At 57.0% G+C, this 22,306-nt stretch overlaps 9 protein-coding genes across 9 annotated transcripts; all 9 read left to right on the top strand.

Moving 5' to 3' along the window:
* Positions 1–324: 324 nt before the first annotated feature.
* Positions 325–591, top strand: LBRM_35_6000 (phosphoprotein lepp12; the record flags this gene model as incomplete). Its single annotated transcript, XM_001569163.1, has 1 exon — positions 325–591. The coding sequence occupies one exon, from the start codon at positions 325–327 to the stop codon at positions 589–591; it is 267 nt and encodes an 88-aa protein (XP_001569213.1).
* Positions 592–1,754: 1,163 nt separating this feature from the next.
* On the top strand, positions 1,755–2,552 carry LBRM_35_5990 (conserved hypothetical protein; the record flags this gene model as incomplete). Its single annotated transcript, XM_001569162.1, has 1 exon — positions 1,755–2,552. One exon carries the CDS (start codon positions 1,755–1,757, stop codon positions 2,550–2,552), a length of 798 nt encoding a protein of 265 aa, XP_001569212.1.
* A 2,889-nt stretch (positions 2,553–5,441) lies between these two features.
* Positions 5,442–7,814, top strand: LBRM_35_5980 (conserved hypothetical protein; the record flags this gene model as incomplete). Its single annotated transcript, XM_001569161.2, has 1 exon — positions 5,442–7,814. The coding sequence occupies one exon, from the start codon at positions 5,442–5,444 to the stop codon at positions 7,812–7,814; it is 2,373 nt and encodes a 790-aa protein (XP_001569211.1).
* Positions 7,815–9,262: 1,448 nt separating this feature from the next.
* LBRM_35_5970 (conserved hypothetical protein) lies at positions 9,263–10,231 on the top strand (the record flags this gene model as incomplete). The annotated part of the gene is made up of 1 exon (XM_001569160.2): positions 9,263–10,231. One exon carries the CDS (start codon positions 9,263–9,265, stop codon positions 10,229–10,231), a length of 969 nt encoding a protein of 322 aa, XP_001569210.2.
* Positions 10,232–10,697: 466 nt separating this feature from the next.
* On the top strand, positions 10,698–11,414 carry LBRM_35_5960 (conserved hypothetical protein; the record flags this gene model as incomplete). The annotated part of the gene is made up of 1 exon (XM_001569159.1): positions 10,698–11,414. The coding sequence occupies one exon, from the start codon at positions 10,698–10,700 to the stop codon at positions 11,412–11,414; it is 717 nt and encodes a 238-aa protein (XP_001569209.1).
* A 766-nt stretch (positions 11,415–12,180) lies between these two features.
* On the top strand, positions 12,181–14,274 carry LBRM_35_5950 (putative RNA helicase; the record flags this gene model as incomplete). The annotated part of the gene is made up of 1 exon (XM_001569158.1): positions 12,181–14,274. The coding sequence occupies one exon, from the start codon at positions 12,181–12,183 to the stop codon at positions 14,272–14,274; it is 2,094 nt and encodes a 697-aa protein (XP_001569208.1).
* A 1,630-nt stretch (positions 14,275–15,904) lies between these two features.
* On the top strand, positions 15,905–18,055 carry LBRM_35_5940 (conserved hypothetical protein; the record flags this gene model as incomplete). The annotated part of the gene is made up of 1 exon (XM_001569157.1): positions 15,905–18,055. The coding sequence occupies one exon, from the start codon at positions 15,905–15,907 to the stop codon at positions 18,053–18,055; it is 2,151 nt and encodes a 716-aa protein (XP_001569207.1).
* Positions 18,056–18,852: 797 nt separating this feature from the next.
* On the top strand, positions 18,853–19,836 carry LBRM_35_5930 (conserved hypothetical protein; the record flags this gene model as incomplete). The annotated part of the gene is made up of 1 exon (XM_001569156.2): positions 18,853–19,836. One exon carries the CDS (start codon positions 18,853–18,855, stop codon positions 19,834–19,836), a length of 984 nt encoding a protein of 327 aa, XP_001569206.2.
* Positions 19,837–20,645: 809 nt separating this feature from the next.
* Positions 20,646–22,118, top strand: LBRM_35_5920 (conserved hypothetical protein; the record flags this gene model as incomplete). The annotated part of the gene is made up of 1 exon (XM_001569155.2): positions 20,646–22,118. One exon carries the CDS (start codon positions 20,646–20,648, stop codon positions 22,116–22,118), a length of 1,473 nt encoding a protein of 490 aa, XP_001569205.1.
* Positions 22,119–22,306: the final 188 nt, after the last annotated feature.

The following is a 22,306-nucleotide window of genomic DNA, read 5'->3' as shown; positions in this document are numbered from 1 at the left end:
GTGGTGAGAACGAAGCAGTCGAGCCTGCACGAAAAAAAAAAAAGGGATGGAGTAGGACCCAAAGAGTGAACTACCGGCTGCCGATCTTGAGCATCTGCGCCTCTCGGAATGCTCACACATGTGTATGTCGCCTCCTCTCTCCCCCATTCGTTCCTCTCCTACCTCGTCTCCTCTTACTGTGAAACGATGGTGTGCAAAACATTCTATGCCTTGCCCCCACCTCCTCTGGCATCTCTCTCAGTTATTACTCTTCACTGAAGAACAGGAACACGAGAACAAGGCGCGCGCGCACACGCACACGCACACGCACGCACTCACTCGACAATGGGCAAGCGCACCAAGAAGTCCCCAAAGCAGAAGCGGAAGCTTGCCATGGCTGATCGCCCGCGCAAGCTTACTAGCAAGGGCAAGATCAAGCACAAGCGCGGGGACCTGAAGATGATGAGCTCTCGCAACGTTAGCTTTGCGGTGAGACAAGGTAAAGGTGGCAAGTGGGTCAAAACAGGGGAGCGCAAGTGCAACATTCACATTGTGTGCGACTGTGTCAAGCGAACGGATCCGGCCCGGATGCGCTACATTACAAACCGCTAAAATGTAAAAACTGAGGCTCCTTTGAATCAACACTAGCGCCGAGTTGTCTTTTGTTTCTGATACCAACGTTTGCTCCGCGTCTTTACCTGTGATTTGCCTCGTTTTGTGTGTGTGTGTGGTGTGTGTGTGGGTGTGTCCGTGTAGGGGGGAGGGGTGTCGGTCTGTGCGTCACCTCCCCTCTCGTACGAATTGTGTACGTCACCGTAGCGCATCACTCACCCTTATCCCACAGACACCGCAACCATAAATAAAAAAGAAGCGCGGCGTCTTTTGGAGGCGTCACGCTCGACGACTCGGTTCTCTCCCTCCTGTTCTCTCAACCCGGCTCTCAAGGAGAGCTACGTTGCCCGAACCGCCTCTCTAAAGTCCCTCATGTTCTCTCTGGCTGTCTGCGCGCTTCAGAGTGATGGCACGCTTGCACCTCCTCGTGTGTGTTACCTCTTTGGTTACACGCACACACCCATCACACCCCCTCCTCTGCCTCTCTCCATACCTCTTCCTCCCCAGTTGGAACATCTTGCGCTTTATGCGTGTGTGTGTGGGTGGGTGGGTGTGTGTCGCTTGCGGTGTCTGCAAGGAACAGCGCCCAATACTGACGCACAACCATTTCTTTTGTTTTCCCACGGGGTAACCGCGTTTGAGCGTGTATCGCTCTGCACAGGTTGCATTCGCTTATATCGCCCTTTCTACAGGCATTGGCTACGTAGGCACCACTTTGTTGCGTCTGTGTGTCTTGATTTGTGATCTTATCTAACACCGATATCCCCTCTGAAACAAGCACCATTTGTGCGTGGCAACGTATGTGTGGGTGGTCCCTGTAAGTCGGTCTTCCTCCTTCTTTCTGTCTCCCACGCACCCCTTCCGACCCTCGTCTTCTCTAGAGCTCTTTGCCCTCTCTTCCCTCCCCTCTTCTCATCCACCAGCATCATTTGTTTCGCTCTTTTTACTTGTGTGTCTCTGTGCAGGCTCGCACTTGGTATCTCTGCCGCCTACAGCGATCCGCTTCGCTTGCTTTATCTTCTCTTCTCAGTTCAGACAATCGAGCCCTCGCGTGACCTGCTCTGTTGCAGTTCCTGCTTGCTTGTTGTTGTCGATTGCTGTGCAGACCTGTGGCGTTTGCACTTATACTTGCTCTCCAACGCAGCCATCGTGTTGCACCTCTGATGGGCTTTTTAAAGGTATCGAGGGGCAATGAGTCGCCCAAGGCAAACGTGGCGCAGGAGGCTTTTGATTACATCTTTGAGCAAATCCCCGTGCCTGCCGAGGGGGATGTCGAGCGCTTCCTTGAAATTGGCCACTTTGAGTCGCTAGCCAACGTGACTCACTTAAACCTTGAGGACCTTTCGCTCTATCTTTTGGCCTTTGCCGTAGACGAGTCCTCCAAGCGGATTTACAAAATATCAGAGAAACACTTTGTGGCGTGGATGGCGGCGCTCGTCAGCAAGCTGCCCCGCAACGCCGCCCCGCCCACCAAGGAGAACGCGTACGCCCCCTTATTCGCCGCCGCTCATGGCGCAATCGTTGACCTCAACGATACCATTCGGAACAGCGAGGAGAAGTGCAGGAGGTTCTACCAGTTTCTGTACAACTGGTGCCTGAAAGGTAACGACGCCTCTGATCGCGTGGATAGCGCAAAGGAGCTGTGGTCGTGCTTCTTTTCGGCAACCCCAGTATCGTTCCCGCCGGAGGAGGCGCGTCACAAGTTCACGGCATATGTGTGCTTTCCACGTATTAATCAGTGGCTCGACTTCATCACAGTCCTGAACGAGAAGGCGACAGAGAACACCTCGGGCAAGGTTCCGCTTGAGCATTCCGGGGTTTCCTTTGACACCTGGACGCAACTGCTGCTGTTTACCCAGTTCGACAACTACGATGCGTACGACGACGAGGATTCGTGGCCGGTGACCATGGACGACTTTGTGGTGTACGTGCGGAAGATGGACAAGAGCAAGAAAGCGTAGGGGCGGGCAGCGCACCGGCGAGTTCCACGCACGCCTGACATGCGCAGTGCTGTCGCTCATGGCATCCCTCGTCAGCAAAAAGGCGCGCATCTCAGTGCATATGTGTGTGTGTGTGTGTGTGTGTGTGTGTGTTGTGTTTCGTTTTCAGATGCTGCCTTCACTGATGACCTCGGTGATAGGCTACGGATGACTTCGCTTTCCTGTGCTGCAGCCATCCTCACCTGCACAAACATCCCTTACCTCCCCCCACCAGCGGGCGGGATTTTGGTGCTCCTCTCTCTTCGCCGTCGAGCTCTCTCCCTCCTTTTTCTGCCTTTTGCGTGACCCTAACACGGCGCTGCCTACGGCGGTGCACCGCTGAACGGCGCCAACACCGGACGAACAACAACAGAAAAAGGACACTTGGCGATGGTTGCTTACTGCATCATTTTTGTGTACATGATAACGCCACTCTACAGCATTGCAATCCTTCCACTCTCGCTCTCTCTCTCTCAACGAACAAGTAAACGATTTTCCTCTACCACAGGTCATAGAGATGACTCCAGTTACGACCACCAGGAGAACGCAGCCCGTTCTGTCAAGGACGGTGACGTCAGCCCCTCTGCAGTGGACATGCAAGTGAACACGCTGCGCCTAGCGAAGAAAAAGGTCGAGCGACGTGGCAGCATGGGCAGCCCATTTCGGCGCGCCCTATCTCAATAGAAGAAAGGGACATCCACCAAGCGCGACAGCGACGCCGGTAATAGGCTCTGACCGCCTGTGGCGACTCCATCGCACAGCTGAATGCTCGCAAGCGGCTATGGCTGCGCCCGCGGCGACGGTTGCGGCAGTTGGCGTGCAGCTTGGGTATGAAAGCATGTGGGCACCAGTATCTCGCTCTGTGACCGATGGAGAAGACCGGCGAAGGCAAAGCCAGTTGTCAGAGATCTTGCGTACGTGCAGGAGTTCACTATGATGAGCTACTAGGGGTGGGCAATGAAGACTGTGTGTCTTTTCCCTTCTCTGCTTCCCTTACCCTTTGCTGCCAGTCACCTCTGTGCAGGTTGGATAATGTAACCGCAACGTTGATAGGAAAGAAAGCGCCTACGTGCCATTGATTTGCGCGAGCGTGACCGTCCAGATCACCCCCTCCTACTACAAGAATGGGCACCAAAGAGCATTTTTAGTGCATCTCTGCCGCATCTGCTTATTCCCTCACCTCCACCCCCGTCGTCAATTACAAGAGTCACAGCCTGCGCCGTGCCACCTCTGCCGAAGCCGCAACATCCAACGGTTTCTCTGCTGCCTCCCCATCCTCAGAGTCACAGCCGTCAGTGGTATTCGTTGAGGCGGCGACCTGCAATACTCTGCCGTTGTGCCTGCTTCAGCTGTAGCCAGGGGTCACGTTGTCTTGCCAAATCAGCTGAGTCAAATGTGAAAGGCACTACACAGCCGCCGCTGTCCGCCGGATTTTCCACCGTGATAAAATTGTGTCAGTCACTACTTTGGAAAGCATACTCAGCGTTTTCCTCTCGACTTCCTCACCATCCCCATCTGTCTGTTTTTCTCAGATAACGCACACACCTCAGCGCGCTGCACCTCAGGTTCTAGCACCCCTCCCCCTCCACACTCGGTGCGGGGGTGGCCAGGGGCCGTCCCGCTATCCCACCCCGCATTGCCGAACCACTTCGGGTCCGTGAGCCGGGGGGAGGGGGTCAAGCACCTACGGCGTAGCGAAGCCTGAGCGCGGCGTCGCTACGGGTGTCGGCGGCGAGGTCCGTGGGCGGCGTGGTGTCGGAGCGGCCCGCGACAGCATACAGGTCTGCGCCACCACCCCCGTGCAATGGGCCGAGTGCCAGCGTGACTCGAACGCATCCCACCCCGGCCCCTCACTGCCTACTACCATGGGGAGCCTGCGTGTCGGCCCGAGGGGAGGGGGAGGTGCAGGACGTGGCGACCGGCACGATGGCGGCGGCGGTGGGGCGGTGCTGAGACCGCCGAGCCGGCGCATAGCCGCAGTGCCTGCCCTACCGCTGCGGCACACCACGCGACGGGCCTGCTGGGAGGGAGAGGGGGCGGCGTAGAGGGGGGTTGGAGCTCGTCTTGCACGGCAGCAAATGGACACGCTGAGCAGCAGGTGTCCATCTCCATAGGGCGTGCCTTCGCGTCTACATGGGAGACGGTGGTGGATGACGTTGGCAATCGGGGGCAAACGCTCCACTGCTGCTATCCTTTAAAGGGGAAGAGGTTCTTTCGTTTCCGTACAACGTCACGTGTGTTTGGGGCACTCTGCAATTCGTGAGGTGGGGCTGCGTGGTCTTGTCTTCGTTTTCAAAGCATAAGAAAGAAATCCGGCGGTGACTTCTCATCACAGCTAGCACTGATCAGGCAGCTGTGTGGCTTCTGGAACTGGTTCTCCATGCAGACAGCAACGCTCAGCACATCTCGAGTGCGTGAGCCGCGCACGTCTATCGCCTACTTTGCGTTCTCGCACGATGCAATCGCGAGCACGGAAGCACCTCTCTTGACACAAGAAGACTGTGCAAAACAAAACCTTCCTTGGAGTGAGCAGGTGAGAGACAAGTAGCGGTGGTAGTAGGGGCTTCTGCTGCTCTTGAACCACGTTTGTGTTACAAACAGTAGTGGTAGCCGCCATGGGCCGCTTCTCTGCCTCCCTCACACCCTCCCCCCCCCCCTAGTAGTCTCTATTGGTGATGTTTTCCTCGTTCCTCCTTAACACCGTTGTGTGCGCCTTGCGGTGTTGTTTTTTTCTCTCTCCGCTCTCCACTCCTCTCGAGTGATCGCTTTCACTTTTTAGGGCCCCCGCACCGCTCTCCGTTCTGACTGGAAACAAGCGAGTCATTATTCCGTCAGATCCTACACCTGCTACTCGGATGCCCATTGAGGGACATGGCTTCTTCACTGCAGGATGCCTTTCCGGATGCAGGCGGTGCTGTCTGCAGCACCTTTTTCAGCTCGGTCGACCTGTCTGAAAAGCTGTGGGCGGGCATTGAACGGCTAGCTGAAGCAGATGATATCACCTTCTGGATCGTCGTCACGAACCACGACCGATTGCCAGTGGTCTTGGTGAACGTCATCACCGCTGTAGACCACGCCCACAGCTCCCACTCGAAGGTGCAGCGCAACGCTGTAACACCAAACGACGAGCAGCGCGTCATAGAGGTTCTCATTCGTCTTGCGACTGGTACGGATCCGTGCTTGCGCCGCCATGTCGACCCGGCAAGCCTGGCAGCGCGACTGAGTGTCCTCCTGCCGTGGAAGCTGCTCTTTCCGGTGTCCCTGCTGCTGCTTCGTCATAGCGGCGCTGCCGCCTCTGTCGCCCTCACCTCCCTCATCCTGCTCAACCCTGGCTACCTTTGTACGCTCAACGTGTTCATGCCAACCTGGTGGGACAGCGTCAACCGCTTAGCTGTGCGCTGCACGCGTGAGCTTCAGCGCGGCCGCTTTCAGCGCCAACCCGGTGACATCCTCTCCTCCTTTGAGCAGGTGTATCGCCTCACCAAGCAACTCTGGGCTGTGGTGCAGTGCGCCCCCTTTCTGTCAGACTACATGTCCTTGCCGCGGACACTACGAGGGCTGCGGGTCATTGTCGATGTGCTGTCACCTGTTCTTCAGCATTTTATCATGGTCTGCGATGACCTGACACCTCGGCGGCCAATCCTGAGCCGTGCAAACTCCGTCATTGTTAATGCCGCGATCAACACATCGTCGGCGTTGGTCTTGTATCACACTTACACGACACAGGGACCGCAGCGGTCACAGAACTCGGACAGCTACTGCATTCCACAGCTGATCAATCGCACCTACAATCACTTGCGTGAGCACTTGCGTCAACATAGCTGCGGCATTGTTGTGGACACACTACAGGCGTACGGTAATGGGTCATTTTTGAGCCTCATACACTTCCTCTACCCCTCAGGCCGATTCGCTGACGATGCGGGTGAGAAGGCGCTAGGGCAGGTAATGCTCACCCTCACGAAGGACACCTCAGACAGCAACGACTTTGCCGACGCCGCCCGCGGCGCCCGGCAGCGATTCTTTGAGCTGCTGCTCCTCGAGATCGTGCGTCAGGGCGTGCACATTGACGATCTTCTCGCGCGCCGCCTCGTCACGACGGACGAGGCGGCGAAACTCGGCGCCTCAGAGGACACGATTACGAGCGCACTGACCAATCCGCCGGCAGGCAACGCCGTCACTAGCGCCGAGACGGCCGACGGTGGTCCGTTGCCGTCGTCTTCATCACCCCTGCCTGCCGCAACGAGCACTGTCGACGATCCTCTCGTCGCCATGGTGATGGAGGTGTTCCCCCAATACAGCGCTGCTGGTATTCGCGCTGCCTTGAACTTTTACAGCAATGATGTGGAGCAATTTATCATGGATGCGAGTATGGAGAACCTGCCTCCGCACCTCGTTGGGCCATTGACGGCATCTGAACAGTCAGACGCAGAGTTGGCGGCAGAGGAGACCGGGATGTGGAAACCTCCTGCTGCCGCCGCCGCCAGCGCTCCTGCAGCGCAATCACCGGCGACGCGTGCCAACCCCTCAACGCACTTGGTGTTAAACGATTTTGACGACAGTTTTGAGCCTGACGCACTCTACCGCTTTATGGGCCGTGATTTGTACGAAATGCTGACAGGCTCCGACGGTGATGACGGCTACACCGACGGCTGCGCGAAAGGAAACGAGATGGACGAGGACGCGGCGTACAAGATCACCATAAACGATCCGCAGGCCTACATGTCCGACGCCTTTGACATCGATGAGGAGGTGAAGGCGAAAATTCGCATGCTGAACGAAATCATGTACGAAGATGAGCTGGACGATGGACAGCAAGATGTGCACCTTGCAGGGGGTGACATTATTGACGACGCCTCCGGCGGTGACAGTGACGACAATCGAGGCCGCGGGCGATGGGAACGTGAGCGGCACCGTGGTGGTAGTACTGCAGACAGTCAGGCTCCCAGACACGTGGATGCGGAGCTATCGGCCGCCTTCGAGGGACAAGAGCAGGCTCCTGCAAGCGTAGTCGGCCTAGCTTCACCCCAGCAGCAACGGGAACCTCGCGACGAGTATCACGATAAACGCTACCATGAGAAGCGCTCCAAGCATCGCTTGGAGCGCACGAAACAAATTCAGTCAGAGCGTACCGAACGTGTCCCTGCGTACGCCAACAAGAAAAAGACCTCGAAGGCAAAGGTTGGAGGTGCGAAGGGCTCTCTTCAGCGCGCTGTGAAGCAGGGAAAGTTTGATCCCAATGTCTGATAGGCACACATGCCGCGTTGCAAGTGCCGATTTGGTGCCTTTTCTTTATGTTGCCAGCGCGGATGCGCTGATAATGCCAGCCACCTCACCGCATGGTATCCAGCGTCTAGTACCCCCAACTCTTTGTGGGGAAGCCAAGCAACCTGCAGCCTTCCCCTCGGGTATACGGCTGTGTAGACTGCTTGTCTGTCGGCAGATATGGCTGGGCTGGTGCTGTGGCGAGGAGTCTTGTGATCATGGTCAGGTCTGTACCAACTCGCTACGAATCGTGTCGACGGCATAGTAAATATATGCGCATCCCACTTACTGCTTCTCTGCTTCAACGGCGTTGCGGTGATTTTGCGCGTAATCCTGGACCTAACCTGCGCTGTGTGCAGTGCAGATGCAATGGGTCTGAAGCGTCGCTAAAAAGAGGTTGGGTGGGCCGGTTCATTGGCTTAGCTGTGATGCAACATAGAGCTGTAGGTGAAGTGTGGCTGTAATGCGTATTGTTGTAGCCTTGTCTGTGGTGGAACGACACGTTGGGAGGAAATAAATAAATAAAGCAAGGGGGCTGTATGCGTGTTGCAGTCGTGCTGCTCTGTGAAATTTCTTCGCTTGGGAGTGGCGTGCGACGGTGCTCAGCATCACTGAAATACGGAGGCTTTTGCGACGACTCCCCAGTTGTGCTCCCTCACGATGGTGAGAGAGGGCAATAGGAGGTTCTACCATGCTATGTCTGTGGCGAACGTTTCCGGCTCAGTGACCGAGAAGAATAGCTGGTCAGTGCACGCAGCCCCGTATCATGTGCGATCCGCGGTGCTGTTTGTCCTATCGTGCCCTCACTCCTTAGTTCATCTTGGCACTCGAACGAAGCAACAGATGAAGAATTAGCGGAGCCTCCGAGAAGGGGGGTAGGTTCACTCATCGCTCTGGGCACGGTGGAGCACTTGTGCTGTTTGAAATCGTCGCACGTAGAAAGGGGGAAAAGGAGGGAACTCCCTTCTGCTGTGTCGGGCGTTGCGCTGCTTGATTCATTTGGTTGTTTTTTGCCTTGTCTTGCTATTCACTCTCTCCTTGTTGTGCGTGGGTATTTCGTCCCACAGGCAAACTTGGAGCAAGTCGAGCTGTCACGCCTGCGTGCCTTCGAATCTCTCCCACTTGGTCCTCCTCGCTTCTCTCTGGTGCCAGTCACTGCTGGCCAGGTGCTTGTAAAACTATTAACAAAGCACAGTCCTTTGATTGGGATGTGCAAGGGAATGTGAGGGATAGAATAGCGCGGTTGAGGTGTAGCTCATGCATACTTGTCAGTCACCGTAGCAGGTGCTCTCCTCCCCCTCCGCTGCCTCTCTCTCTTTTTTTTTCGCGCTCCGTTCTTGGCCTCGGCTGGGTTGCGGGTGCGCCTTTTGTTGTTGTTGTTGTTCGCGCCTTTCACCTTCTTCAGACTCCCCATCGGTGCCGTTGTGGGAATGCAGCGATTGGCATTGGTTGGGCGCACCGCTGCGGCCGTTCAGCTTCACAGCTGCGCATCTCCGCAGCCTTCGGCGATCATGATCTGCTCTTGCTCGCCCCTAACAGTGCAACGACGCGGCCTCCGCAATTTGCACCAGTACCCTCACGCGCGCTACAAGAGTCTCGTAAAGGACTGCCGACGCTTTTCGCGCAACTGGTGGCTGACGGCGGGCAATAACTACGAGCTTGTTTCCGAGGTTGGCCACGAGCGGGAGGCGACCGAGAACCTCGCGGTGTTGCGGGATGACAGCAACAACGATGCTTATGTCTTGTCCACGAACCGCCTTGAAGACCTACCGCCAGCGGAGCGACTCAATGTGCTGGTGACGCTCATGACGGAGCGGTGGAAAGTCAAAGACAACAATCGCGGATATGACAAGGCCAAGATGCTACTGAAAGCGCTCGAGTGCTTCAGCGAGATGCGCCTGGCTGGTCAGATAAAGGTCTTCGACGAGCTGCCAGAGGCGGACCAGGACACCTTCCTGCAGTTCGTTGAGGGCTGCGCGCAGTTTTCGCAGAGCTGCTCGCACTCGCACCCCGACGCCGTGGCGATTGTGCTGCGCGCCGCCGTGATTTGCGACGAGATGCGCTGTGTTGGCAAGAGAGAAGAAATGACGCACGTTGCGGAAGTGATGGCGAAGCGACTGGATCGGGCCTTCGCCTCCGCGCGGCCTCTCGAGACGAAGGCGCAGCTGAGGCCTCCGACCTTTACCGAGATTCACAGTAGCCTGCGGATGAAGCAGGTGATGGAGCTGCGAGAGCACTTCAAGGATAAGCCGTGGGTGCTGGAGCAGAAGAAGCGCCTCGAGTACTTTTACGGACCTCGAAGTCGAAAGATTTTTCACCATCCGATGCGGCGGGACAGCGTCCATCGGAACTTGCTCGCCGTCCCACATCGACCAGAAACACGGTCGTGGAATGGATAGCCCCCGAGTTGTCGTCGCTTGATTGGACTTGCTTGGCACTGCCACGCCTATAATTGTCACTCCAGCAGAGCAAGCAACCATTGGGACTCTCTACATCCCTCTGTGCCGGTACGCTAATGAGGCGGAACGGGGGCCACGGACAGCAGGGTACGCTTGAACACACCGAAAACCGGTGCACCAGAACGAAGAACTGCAACCCGTTGACAGTACCGCGTCGAGGGGGGGGGTAGGAAGTGTAACCCTTTTCCTCTCACCCACCGCCCTTCACAGTGGAATGCAGTCTTCTCATCACCGAAGCCAACTTATCTCTTTTTTTTCTTTCGTCTCGCATCTCCCTCTAGGTGTCGCCCTGCATCACACCACCGGTAAGCATACTGCCTTCGTTTAGTCCCGCTTGTGCGTAGAGCCGGGTGTGGCCAGTGTGCGCCTTCTTTGTTCTGTTTTCGACTGCCGCCTTGCTCCCCATATGTCGCACTACAACACGGGCATCGGCAGCAATGTGCCCTCTATTCTGGACATGTGCAGCGGTCTCACCGCCTTCTTGGTGGACTTCATTCAAGTTGTGCTCGGCCAAACGCAGACAAGTTTCCAGGCGGCGGCACCGGAAGACAGCGACCCTGGCGTGTACGACGCAGATACGCGAAGCTGGTGCGGCGCAGATGGGCTTCGGTACCGCGTTCCTCTCTTTCCGATCCCTAGCGAGCGTCACGCGCGCGAGAAGGTGCGCAACGTAAAGATCTTGATGGACAACTGCCGCCGCATCTGCATGTCTGACGAGCTGCCGGCGACCAAGGACGAAAAGAAATTCTGGACCTCGTACCGGTTCATTCAGTACCAGCTGTTTCTGGCTCCTGCTTGCATTGTCACGCCGCCCGTGTACGTCTTCTTTAAGGTCTTCCATGACAAGCTGCCGCGGTTTCTGCGTGGTCGCACGACGCCCATTCTGACGGGCCTTGCCGTCGCGGAGGTGTGGTCGGAGGCGACCTACCCGGGCTACCAGCTACTGTCGACGGCTCTGCGCGCCAAGACGCCGATGGGCGATGTGGCGCGGGCAGAGTGGACACGGCTGCAGCCCATCGACATCCCCTTTTACATATTCAGCGCCTACCAATTCCAGCAAATCTTCAACTCTGTACCAGAGGAATACCTCTTCGGTGGAGATTTGGCCTCGCTCTGCGGTTGAGATCCAACCTGAGACAAGTTGCCTGCAGACCGCGCACACCACCAAGGAAGCGAGGTCAGTGCGGGTAGGGACCGATGACATGGCTACATGTAAGGCGAACCTCGATGCTGGGCATCGTACTTTGGGCCTTTGATTTGAACGTGCAGCCGTGCCTCTGTGCTTCACATTGCCGAGGCACTCTTACACGGATGGTCAGACGTCTGCCCCAGTCTCACAATTCACACGTTGGTTGTCTACGTTAAACGTCGCCGTCGTATCCAGCTCTCCTTCTCGCCCCTCCCCTATGTGTCGCCCATTCTCTCTCTCTCTCTTTGCACAAACATGCATGTGTGCGGAAGGTGAGTATGCGCTGGGGTTCTGTTGCTTCTTACAGATAAACACTTGCGCGTTAACCAGGCATTGTGTGCCTGAAGACAGGGAGAGTGCAAAGGAAAGAAAACGGCGGGGCAGCATCACCGTGCTCTTGCGCCTCCCCCCTCCCTTTGCCGTATGTTACCAAGGATCACAGATCTGGCAATGCTCACTTGAGCTACTAGCCCTCGTAGGCTTGTCGTGTGCACTACAGTAATGTTTGCGTCGGACTATTTTTTAGGTCTCTCTTGGGTGGTCTCGTGTCGTCACTCTTCTTCTCCAAACCCACTCGCTCTTGTACTCGTCATACGGATTACCAGAACGCACGGGCGGCATTCACGCTTGTGTGTAGCCTTTTGTGTGTATGGCAGCGACCTGAACACTCTTCTTTTCTCTTTCGCAGCTCAAGTACACCATGGCCAGCAGCAGCCCGGAGCTCCCCGTGACCGAGGCGCGGGACTCCATCGTGCGCATGATCCGCAAGAACCAAGCCGTGATCATCGTTGGGGAGACCGGATCGGGCAAGACGACGCAGATTCCGCAGTATGTTTGGGACGATATCCTAAGTAAGCGTCCAGGGGCTGGCATTGTAGGGTGCACGCAGCCGCGCCGTGTTGCAGCCGTCACCATTGCACGCCACGTTGCCCGGCAGCGCGGCGGAAACGTCCGCGGCGAAGTGGCCTACGCCGTTCGCTTCGATGACACGTGCACTGACGCCACACGCATCAAATTTCTCACGGACGGTATTTTACTGCGTGAGATTCAGGCCGACCCAACGCTGTCCAAGTACGGCTGCATTATACTTGACGAGGCCCACGAGCGCACGCTGCACGGAGACGTACTTTTTGGACTGCTGAAGGCCATCGTGCGTCAGCGCGAGGACTCACTGAAGATTGTGGTCATGTCTGCCACGCTGAATGCGGATCACTTCTCTAAGTTTTGGTGGAACGCCCCAATCGGGGTCGTGCACGGCCGTATGTTTCCAGTGACAGTAATGCACACAGTGGAGCCGCAGGCCGACTACGTCGAGGCAGCCATCAGCACCATCCTGCTGATCCATCAGACAGAGCCGCCTGGCGATGTGTTGTGTTTCCTGACGGGTCAGGAGGAAGTCGAGGACGCGAAGCGCATTCTGCTGGAGCGTATGAAGCTGCTGCCCAACGACGTCCCCGACTTCTCTCTTCTGACCTTGTACGCTGCGATGCCGTACGAGCAGCAGCTGCTCGTCTTTGAGCCAGACTTGAATGGGCAGCGCAAGGTAATTCTCGCTACCAACATCGCCGAGACGTCCATCACGGTGGAGGGCATCCGCTACGTCGTGGACAGCGGTGTCGTGAAGGCCAAGTACTACAACAGCAAGTCCGGGATGGAGGCCCTGACGGAGGTGGACATCAGCCGCGCACAGGCCACGCAGCGCACGGGGCGTGCCGGACGCGTGGCCGCCGGCAAGTGCTACCGCCTCTATACCGCACACGCGTTCGAGAACCTGAGCGAGAACACCATTCCCGAAATCCGCCGCAGCAGTCTGCTCAGTGTTGTGCTTCAAATGAAGAGCCTTCACATCCACAACATCCTCGCGTTCGAGTTCATGGACATGCCGCGCCCACAGGCTGTGGCGAAGGCGGAGGAGACGCTGATGCTGCTACAAGCCCTCGACAAGACGGGCCATATCACAGCATTGGGCGCACGCTTGACTGACTTCCCGATTGAACCGATGCCAGCGATGGCCCTCCTGACTGCCAAGGCCCTCGGCGTCGCCTATGAGGCCGTCGTCGTGATCGCCATGGCCAGCGCTGACAACCTTTTTCTCACCTCGCGCGAGTTTAAGGAGGCTGCTGACCGCTGCCGCGCCGCCTTCGCCAAGTCTACCGGCGATCACGCGACCCTCCTCAGCATCTATCAGGCGTACTGCCGCTCTCCGCGCGATCAGCGCAAGACTTGGTGCGAGTCCAACTCGATGAGCTACCGACAAATGCTAAAGGTGGAGGACATCATTACTCAGCTACAAGGCATCTTGGAAGAGAAGAACGACAGCGAGCTCCTCGCCAAGCTTCTCCCCGCGTCTCTGCGGTACTCTCGAGTTCACAACGCTGCTAATTCAGACTCTCTGTCGCACAAGCGCCCCCACAGCAAAAGAGATGGTGAGGGCGACGATCTGCTGGAACACTACGAGGCCCTGCGACACGGCGGCAGTGAGTCCTCTCAGGGTGGCGCGGTACGCCAAGGAAAGCTGCTTGATGCAGAGCTGCTTCGCCGCGCTCTCTGCTTCGGCTACTTCCTAAACGCCGCCTTCTACAACGCAAAACTCGGGATGTACCAGACCATTGTGGGACAGTTACCAGTCCACATCCACCCGTCCAGCGTCCTCTTTGCCCACCGCAAGAAACCGGCACTGGTGATCTTCAACAGCGTTGTGCGTACCACGAAACGGTACATGAAAGACGTTTCGGTGATCCAGGAGGAGTGGCTGCAGGACGCCGCGCCAGACTTCCTTACACCGGCCTCGTAAGACATGTTTGGAAGAACTGAAGCCACTAACTTGTGCACTTGCACTTGGTCAGTCTGGACTCCTCCAGAAGATGCGGCAAGCACTGTTCCATCTTTACCAGCACCTCTTCCGCAGCTCCCAACTCGCGCACTCTCTTTGCATTCATTTGCGATTACGCTCTTGTCGTTTTGTTCATTTTTCTCGATTAATACGCGTCTAACAGTCTCGCAGTAGTAACATTATCTGCTCCTGCTGCTCAGCGTGTCCATTTGCTGCCGTGCAAGACGAGCTCCAACCCCCCTCTACGCCGCCCCCTCTCCCTCCCAGCAGGCCCGTCGCGTGGTGTGCCGCAGCGGTAGGGCAGGCACTGCGGCTATGCGCCGGCTCGGCGGTCTCAGCACCGCCCCACCGCCGCCGCCATCGTGCCGGTCGCCACGTCCTGCACCTCCCCCTCTCCTCGGGCCGACACGCAGGCTCCCCATGGTAGTAGGCAGTGAGGGGCCGGGGTGGGATGCGTTCGAGTCACGCTGGCACTCGGCCCATTGCACGGGGGTGGTGGCGCAGACCTGTATGCTGTCGCGGGCCGCTCCGACACCACGCCGCCCACGGACCTCGCCGCCGACACCCGTAGCGACGCCGCGCTCAGGCTTCGCTACGCCGTAGGTGCTTGACCCCCTCCCCCGGCTCACGGACCCGAAGTGGTTCGGCAATGCGGAGTGGGATAGCGGGACGGCCCCTGGCCACCCCCGCACCGAGTGGGGGGGGGGGTAGTCGACCGTTCGGTATGATGCGCTACAGTGGCGCATGTCACGGAAGGATGGCAGAAGGACGAAAGAAAAGAGTGAAAGAGGGGATTCCTTCAGACCTACAGTGTTCAGATCTCAGCTCAGTTCATCAGCGGGCACGGATCCGAAAAGAAGAAGTCGAGAGGAAAACGATAGCTAAGTCCATAAAGTGGATCAGTGAGTTCTTTTTCTGGTGACTTGTGTCGCCGAAGCACTTAGGGAATCGTTGACGCTACAATCGTGTATTGTGTGTGTGTGGGGGGGGGGTGCATGTATGCGGGATAGAGCTGTGAAATTCGTCTGACACGGTAGCAGCGTGGCTATGTCACCATTATGTCCGCAGACGTTGAATGCCGTCAAGACACAGTTGCTGTCTCCTCCATACAAGCTTCGTCTTGTCGCGACCTGCGTTAACTCTCTCTTTTTCCTCTTTTTTTTTTTGCTCTGTGCGACGCGACTATGCTCGTCTGGCGTCGCAGCCCTAACATGGGAGGCTAGTTGCTCAGTTCTTTTTGGAGGAAACACCATTACTGCGGGAAGGGCCTCGTTGCACAGATCGTTGTAGGACTCCCTGCAGTGTTTGATCAACTCAGGTGCGGCCGCTGTGGATGCATTGCGGTGCCTTTGAGTAACAGAAAAGTGCTGTGTTGCGCACGCGAGAGAAGTGCTTTTTGATATATCTCTCCGCAGTGACGCGCGTGTCGCCTGAGCACCCTTCTCTGGTGATCTTCATTTCCTGTAGAACTTTGGTCAGACTCCACCAACGTGGTTCGTACGAGATCAAGACTCTCAGTGTATACTTATATTCTCGTATTATCCCCGCTCACACATTTCGCGCTCCTTCTCTCTCCCTCGCGAGGAATAGTATGGGGCAGCGTGGGTCTCGGATGCCACCGGTAGACACACCGGTGGGTGACTCAGTTTCCCCAAACCTAACGGAGCGATTGTCACTAACTGCGCCGAGCGCCGCGGTCATTGGCGCTGGTGTAGCGGGTGTGCATGTCGCCTATGAGCTCGCCAGGCTGGGCTTCAAGGTGACCGTCTTTGAGCGCCGCGGCGACATTGCGGGAGGGGAGACGAGGGACTCGCTCCCTTTTGTGGGTGTCGGACTGATTGAGCCTTCGCTGACTCGGACGGCATTGCGCAACGAAGTGCTGCGTGGCATGCTGTTCCCCACCACCTGCCCGGATCTGATTGCCCGCGAACACCTGTTTAACACTCTGCTCAACCCAGTGGTATACCGCTGGATGTGGGGACGTGCTCGATCCTGTTTCTCCGACGTCGAAGTGATGGCATACACAAACAACCTGTCCTGCGTCAGTCACTCGGTTGTGTGCGAGCTCGTGAAAAAGTACCCCCATCTCCATCAGCATGTATTCGCTGGACCGATTACGGTTCTCAACGAGCAAAAAGAGCCCGCCGTGACAGCGCACGCGGCGCCCCTGATGATCGATCCCGTTGGCTGGACCCGAGCATTAGCTGACGTGTGCGCGCGGTACTACGGCGTACAGTTTGCCCTCGGTGAGCGACTCGAAGACACTGCCACCTACCTCAAGTATAATGTCGAATCCACAAGGAGCATTCGTGTGTCGAAGCCTGACCCCTCGCATCCGGAGCAGCGCCTTTTCGCCTGCGAAGGATACGATGTGGTGGTCCTTGCGGCGGGGGCTAGCACTGGGACCATGACCCTTCCCAACTCTCGCCTCCCAGTACTGGGTCTCAGCGGCCTCTCGGCGGTAGTGCAGCAACCAAACGGCGCCCTTAAAGACGCGATTCGGTCCCTCTTTCAAGGCAAGCCGCGCCGACGCCCATCCGCGGCAGCGACCTCGTTTTCCCCGGCCGCAGATGCTCTATCCGGTGGCGATGGTGTAGTAGGCTCTCTTGCGCGCCTCACCCCAGGGACACTGGCGCTGCTCAGCAGCCACTGCAGTCTTTATGGCTACACGTGGCCCAGCACCTCCTCCTCTACAAATAGTCACGATGGGCTCGACGGCAGTTCATCTGCCGTCGCCTCCATGATGCAGTCAAAGGTTTTGCCCACACCACAGGACGTTGTGCTGCAAGGGTTGCTCTCCCTGGACAGCACTGCCAAGACCGAAACTCGCGCACTTGTGTTGAGGCAGCTCGATCGTCTGGAGTCATATTTGCGAATCAAGTGCGGCTGGTCAGTCCCCCTCAGCTCATTTTCCACGTCAACGGAAACCGAGCGTGGTAGCAATGTCGTGCGCGTACGCGAGTACGTGCGAGCCTTCACCCCTGACGGTGTTCCCATCGTCGACCACAACGGCGGCTCCTTCAACTGCTTTGTATGCTGCGGCTTTGGCGACCACGCCATGGACTTTGCACCGGGCGCTGCAAAGGTGCTTGGCAAGCTTGTGGAGCATCAAGCGCAGTGCCTCCGCGAGGAAGACATTGAAAAGGTGAAGAGCTGGGGTCTGCTGACGTCGAAGTTGTCACCGAGTCGACGGACAGAGGTGGAGGAGGAGTTGCGGCTGCTTTTTAGTGGCGTGAACCCAGAAGCAGTAACGCGGAAGCAGTCAATGACAGGGAGCGAGGCGCCGACTCTGACCTGGCTGAGACCCGAAGGCAACCCATACAGCACGAACCGATTCATCAACATGGTGCGCAAAGAGGTGAAAGTGGACGATAGTCCGCCCATCTTGAGCCGCCTCTATGCCTTCGAGGAAGGCCTTCTGACTCGACTGGAGCCGTACCGCCGCCGCTTTCACGCCAAAGCCACCGAGCTGGCCCTTCGAGAAAACATGCCTGACTGGCTACACACCATCGTGTTCTGCTACATGTATGAGGAGGACGACAGTCCGGACGCGCAGGCACGGAAGGAAAAGCACCTGCGTAGTCTTCAGAGGCTCGCGAGCCAGTACGAGACCCCGGTGGCCGACGCTAAGTGGACGGGTAACGGCGCCGAAGAGAGGTCCCTCACATCGACAGAGCACAGCAAGCGTCAGCAGACGGAACTGGAGCGTCGCGTGCGCGAAGTCTTTACCAAGAGGGGGTAACTGTACGGAGACTTCTGCGTGTTGAGGTGCATGGTGCGTTCATGGATGCAGGGAGGTGTCGGATATTGCCCTCCTCTCTCTCTCTCTCTCCTCGTCTCCCGTTCCTTTTTACCTCTCACATCATCTACACCAGCTGAGTGAGCGGACCAAACGCGTACCGTTGCCTTCAGGGCCTGTTATGGTGCGCGACGTGCGCCACCATTTCGGTGCCTGCGGGGAAGGCTTTCCAACTGCTTCGCGTAGTCGAACAGGCCCAAGTCTACGCGCACATGGACAAGCAACTCCACCTCCACTGCATGGACCCGAAAGAAGAAAGAAAATGAGCGGAGATTCATTTCATGAGGGAAGTGGGTGCAAAAGGCAAGGGAAAGGTTGCAGTGAGCCACGACATGTGTGTAGGGGGGGAGGTGAAGTGGGGTGCTTCGATCACGTATGCGGAAGCGGCGAGCTAAACAGCTGAAACGTCGTGGAGAGGGGGACGATGGCGTCACCACTGACTTTGAATGGGTGACAGGGCTATGTTTGTGACGCCACCTCTTTTCGTCTCTGCGCCCGTCACCAACTGCATCCACTTCAGCTGAAAGTGATCTTGTCACTGTACCTTTTTCTCTCTGCTTGCTTTCTCTCCCCTCTCTCTCTCTCATGTTCGATCTGCTGTCCATCGGGAGAAATAGGCTCTGGTCTGTAGTGCGTGTCGCCTACCCTCCCCTTTCCCCGTCCTTCATTACACATACTCCAACACCTCAGTATTTCTGCGGTTCGTAAAGCAATCACACCAGTGAAAACACGCGCTGAGAATGCCTTGCAACCCTCGGTCGTATGTGTCGTCGACACAGCCGCTCGTTACGGCAGCGCTGCTGCTGCTCGTATGCGTGCTGGCCGTTGCGACGGGGTGCGCGAGTGCTCGTAAAGAACTGCCGCTGAACATACCCTATCCCCCCATTGTGCAAAACGCTCTGCGCTGTAACGTGTGTTCCTTCATTGTCGATAACGCCCTAATCTATGTCCAGGGGATGCGCGACGAGATGAGTCAGCACCGGCTGCAGCTGCGCGAGGACGATGTGTTGGATGAGCTAGAGAAGTTGTGTGTTCCGTTCAAGGACCCGGGCCAATGGATTCGCCAAGTGTCTCTGCGCGTGGATGAGACAAAGGTTTGCAGGAACGCCGACACGTCGGTCATTGAAGCACCACGACAGGTCATGAGGGTGGCTTTGGTGGAGTATTACAGCAAGTGCGGCCGCACCTGCGACACCGTGGCGCTGTTGTGTGAAGAGTGGATGGACAGTAGCTACATGGACGACTTCCCCAGTTATCTTGTAAGGGAAGCGAATAGTGGGTACAACATCAGTAGTGAAGAGCACCGCTCCGCCGTCTTCTCCCAGTTCTGTGCACCGACCCCGCACTGCGAAAATATCGGGAGCGCTCTGCGCGAGTTGAGCGAGGAGCTCACGAAAAACTCGGAACTCCGTGAGGCGATCGATGCGGACAGACCCCAGGAGATCAAGTCGGAGGAGCGAGAGATGGAGATGATGCTGCACCGACTGACACGTGAGCATGGCCAGTCCGCCGACGTCTTCTCGCGGGACGAGGTCCACCGAATGAAAGAGGCCTTCTTAAAAGGAAACAGGGAAGAACTGAAGGCGATCGACCCCGCCGCCTTCGATCTCACGGATTCTGAGTTCTCCATGCTGCAGAACTATATCCGTGGTGAGGCACCTGAAGAGAAGGAATGGGAGCAGCAACGCGGGTCTAGTAACCCTAGCGACGCGGAGGATCTCTGAGGCACCCAAGTTCTCCTGTGTGTGGATTTCTTTTCAATGTGAAACACATCCAATGGGCTCACTCAAAAGTTTTGTAATCGGCACGTCGTACTCTCCCTCGACGCAGGTGAAGTCTGCTCCACCTACTGGTGTTCATGTAAGGTGTGTGTGTGTGTGTGTGGCACGTCACCGGTTGGGAGCGCACACACACACACACACGCACACGCAGGCAGACGCACGCACAACGAGAAGGAGAAAGTAAGAACGGACAAAAAGACAAAGTGAAAGGGCACACAACGCCCGCTCCACATTTTGCACGTACCACATAGAGCAGCTCGCAAGAACGGCACGTCTACCAAATGCTTACTCGTAGACCCTTGACTTTTGTGTTTCGTGACAGGGAAATGTCGCTTCCTCCATGGGCATTTTAGGGGCAGAAAAGACCGTGTGCCTTTCCCACTTCATATCTCTCGTTTGCGTGCACTTCAGTGGTCCCTTATCCCCCTCTCTCTGTTTCTCTTCTCTTTCGCTCTCTCTCTCTCTCTTTGCCGCTGCACACCGCTGATCACGCACGGCTGTCATTACCATTACACTTTCTGAAGACGGGCGTATCCTACTCACAAGCCCCTACGTCTTGATCTGATCCACTGCAGCAGCGTCTTCGCGAAGTGCACTCTTTCCTCACACGCATGCACGTCTTCATCCCAGTGTAGCTGTACCAAACACTACCATCATCAGACTCGTTCTCTCTTTGCGTTTGTGTGTGTGTGTGTGGGTGTGTGCTCTCGCTAGAAAAAGTCGAGTCGTCTCTCTTCTCTCTTTCGGTCGCCATGACAGATGCTGCAGCGCGAGATGCATACACGGCCTACGGCGTGGACTTGATTCGGACTGCAGGGCTGCTTCTGCGAACCACTCCCTCCACAATTTACCGCGCCTCCATTCTCTTCCAGCGCTTCGAGGCATCCGTAGAGACCCACTTCCGCTCTCAGTACATTGGCGCACTCGATATGCCTGCTTATCGAAATTGCCTTAGCGAGGATCTCAAGCGTGCGCAGCTCGAGTTGCTTGCCGCCTCATCGTCCAGCAGCAATCCATCCATTACGGACAAGACAGGTGACGCTTCAAGCAAACATGCGCACCCTGTCGGCGTCGAGTATCTGGTGCCAAACCACGTGCAGCTCAAGATGCGCACCGGTCTCGTGCCTTTGGTCGACCTGCACGCCCCGCTCGACTACTGCATTCATCATTTATCGGATCAAGATGACATTATGTACCTTGTAGCGGCATGCTTGCTCATCGCAACCAAGATGGAGGACCCATCAATACGCATTCGAGCCGTGGTGAACGTCTGTATGCGGCTGAGCCTCCGCCGCAGCGGCACACCTGTAAATGACCAGGTCAAGCCCTCTCTGCTACGCTACGAAGACTTCAAGGCCTGCGTGGTAGAGGCGGAGGAGGTTGTCCTGCACCAGCTCGGCTTCCAGACGTTTGTTGAGAGCCCATACAAGTACGTTCTACTGTACTTGAATCTCCTGTTGGAACCTGCGAGCGAGGAAACCCACAGCGACATCAGCGGTGACGGTAGCACTGCAGTAAATGGTGCGACTTGTCCAAGCGTTGCCACCGTAGCAAAAGTTGCACGACCGCCCGCAGCCCTCACGCAGTGGATGATAAGTGCGGTGCGGGTCGTGAACGACCTCCCGCGATGCCGCCGCCTTCTCGCTGTCCCTGCCGACGCGCTTGCCATCTACGCCATACAGCAGTCGTGCCCGTCGGACCTCACACTTCCCGACAAGTGGTCCAGAGCGTTTGGGGTAAGTGAACGCCTTCTCAAAGCCATCTCGTACCGATACGGCGTGTACAGCAGTAGCAGTGCTGGAAGTCGACGTGCGACAGCGGCCTTGGCAGATGCGCGAGCCTTTAGCACGATTCCGCTGTACCGCACGGTTGCGGAGTGCGATCAGTACAACCTTGCCATGAAGCAGCTGAAGGCGGCTCGAGAAGCAACCACAGAGGCGAGCGCCAAAGACGCGTTTAGTGTGTCACCCGCTCCATCGCCGTCCCCCTCTGACTCTGCAGGTCCGCTGCCCGCATCCTTTGCTAGCCCGGCGAGCATCGAAGAGCTGCGCAATCTGATTGGCGCCTCCTTTCCTTCTGACGACATCCATGACACGTCGCGACGCCGACCGCGTCAAAGTGACGACGAGAACATCCTCGTGCGGAAATCCAAGCACGAAAAGCGACACCACCGGCGCCATAACGACACCCGAGAGTCGCGGAAGCGTCGCCACCACCACAAGTGAGACGGATACCCACGACGGAACCCATCCCAACCAGAGGCGTAGCGCGTGCCTTCTGGGCCATTCCTCTCTACGTGTTTCTCATCATTCTCTGTATGTGTGCGTGTGTGTGTGTGTGTGTGTCTGTTGGTATGTCATGAGATGTACCGCTCACAGAGGTACTCTCACGTTTGAGGAATACAAACATTATT

The sequence above is a fragment of the Leishmania braziliensis genome, chromosome 36 (assembly GCF_000002845.2).
Source record: "Leishmania braziliensis MHOM/BR/75/M2904 complete genome, chromosome 36".
In the NCBI taxonomy this organism is placed as follows: domain Eukaryota; phylum Euglenozoa; class Kinetoplastea; order Trypanosomatida; family Trypanosomatidae; genus Leishmania; species Leishmania braziliensis.
Note: the sequence above shows the minus strand (reverse complement) of the source record. Positions and strands in the feature narration are given on the sequence as shown.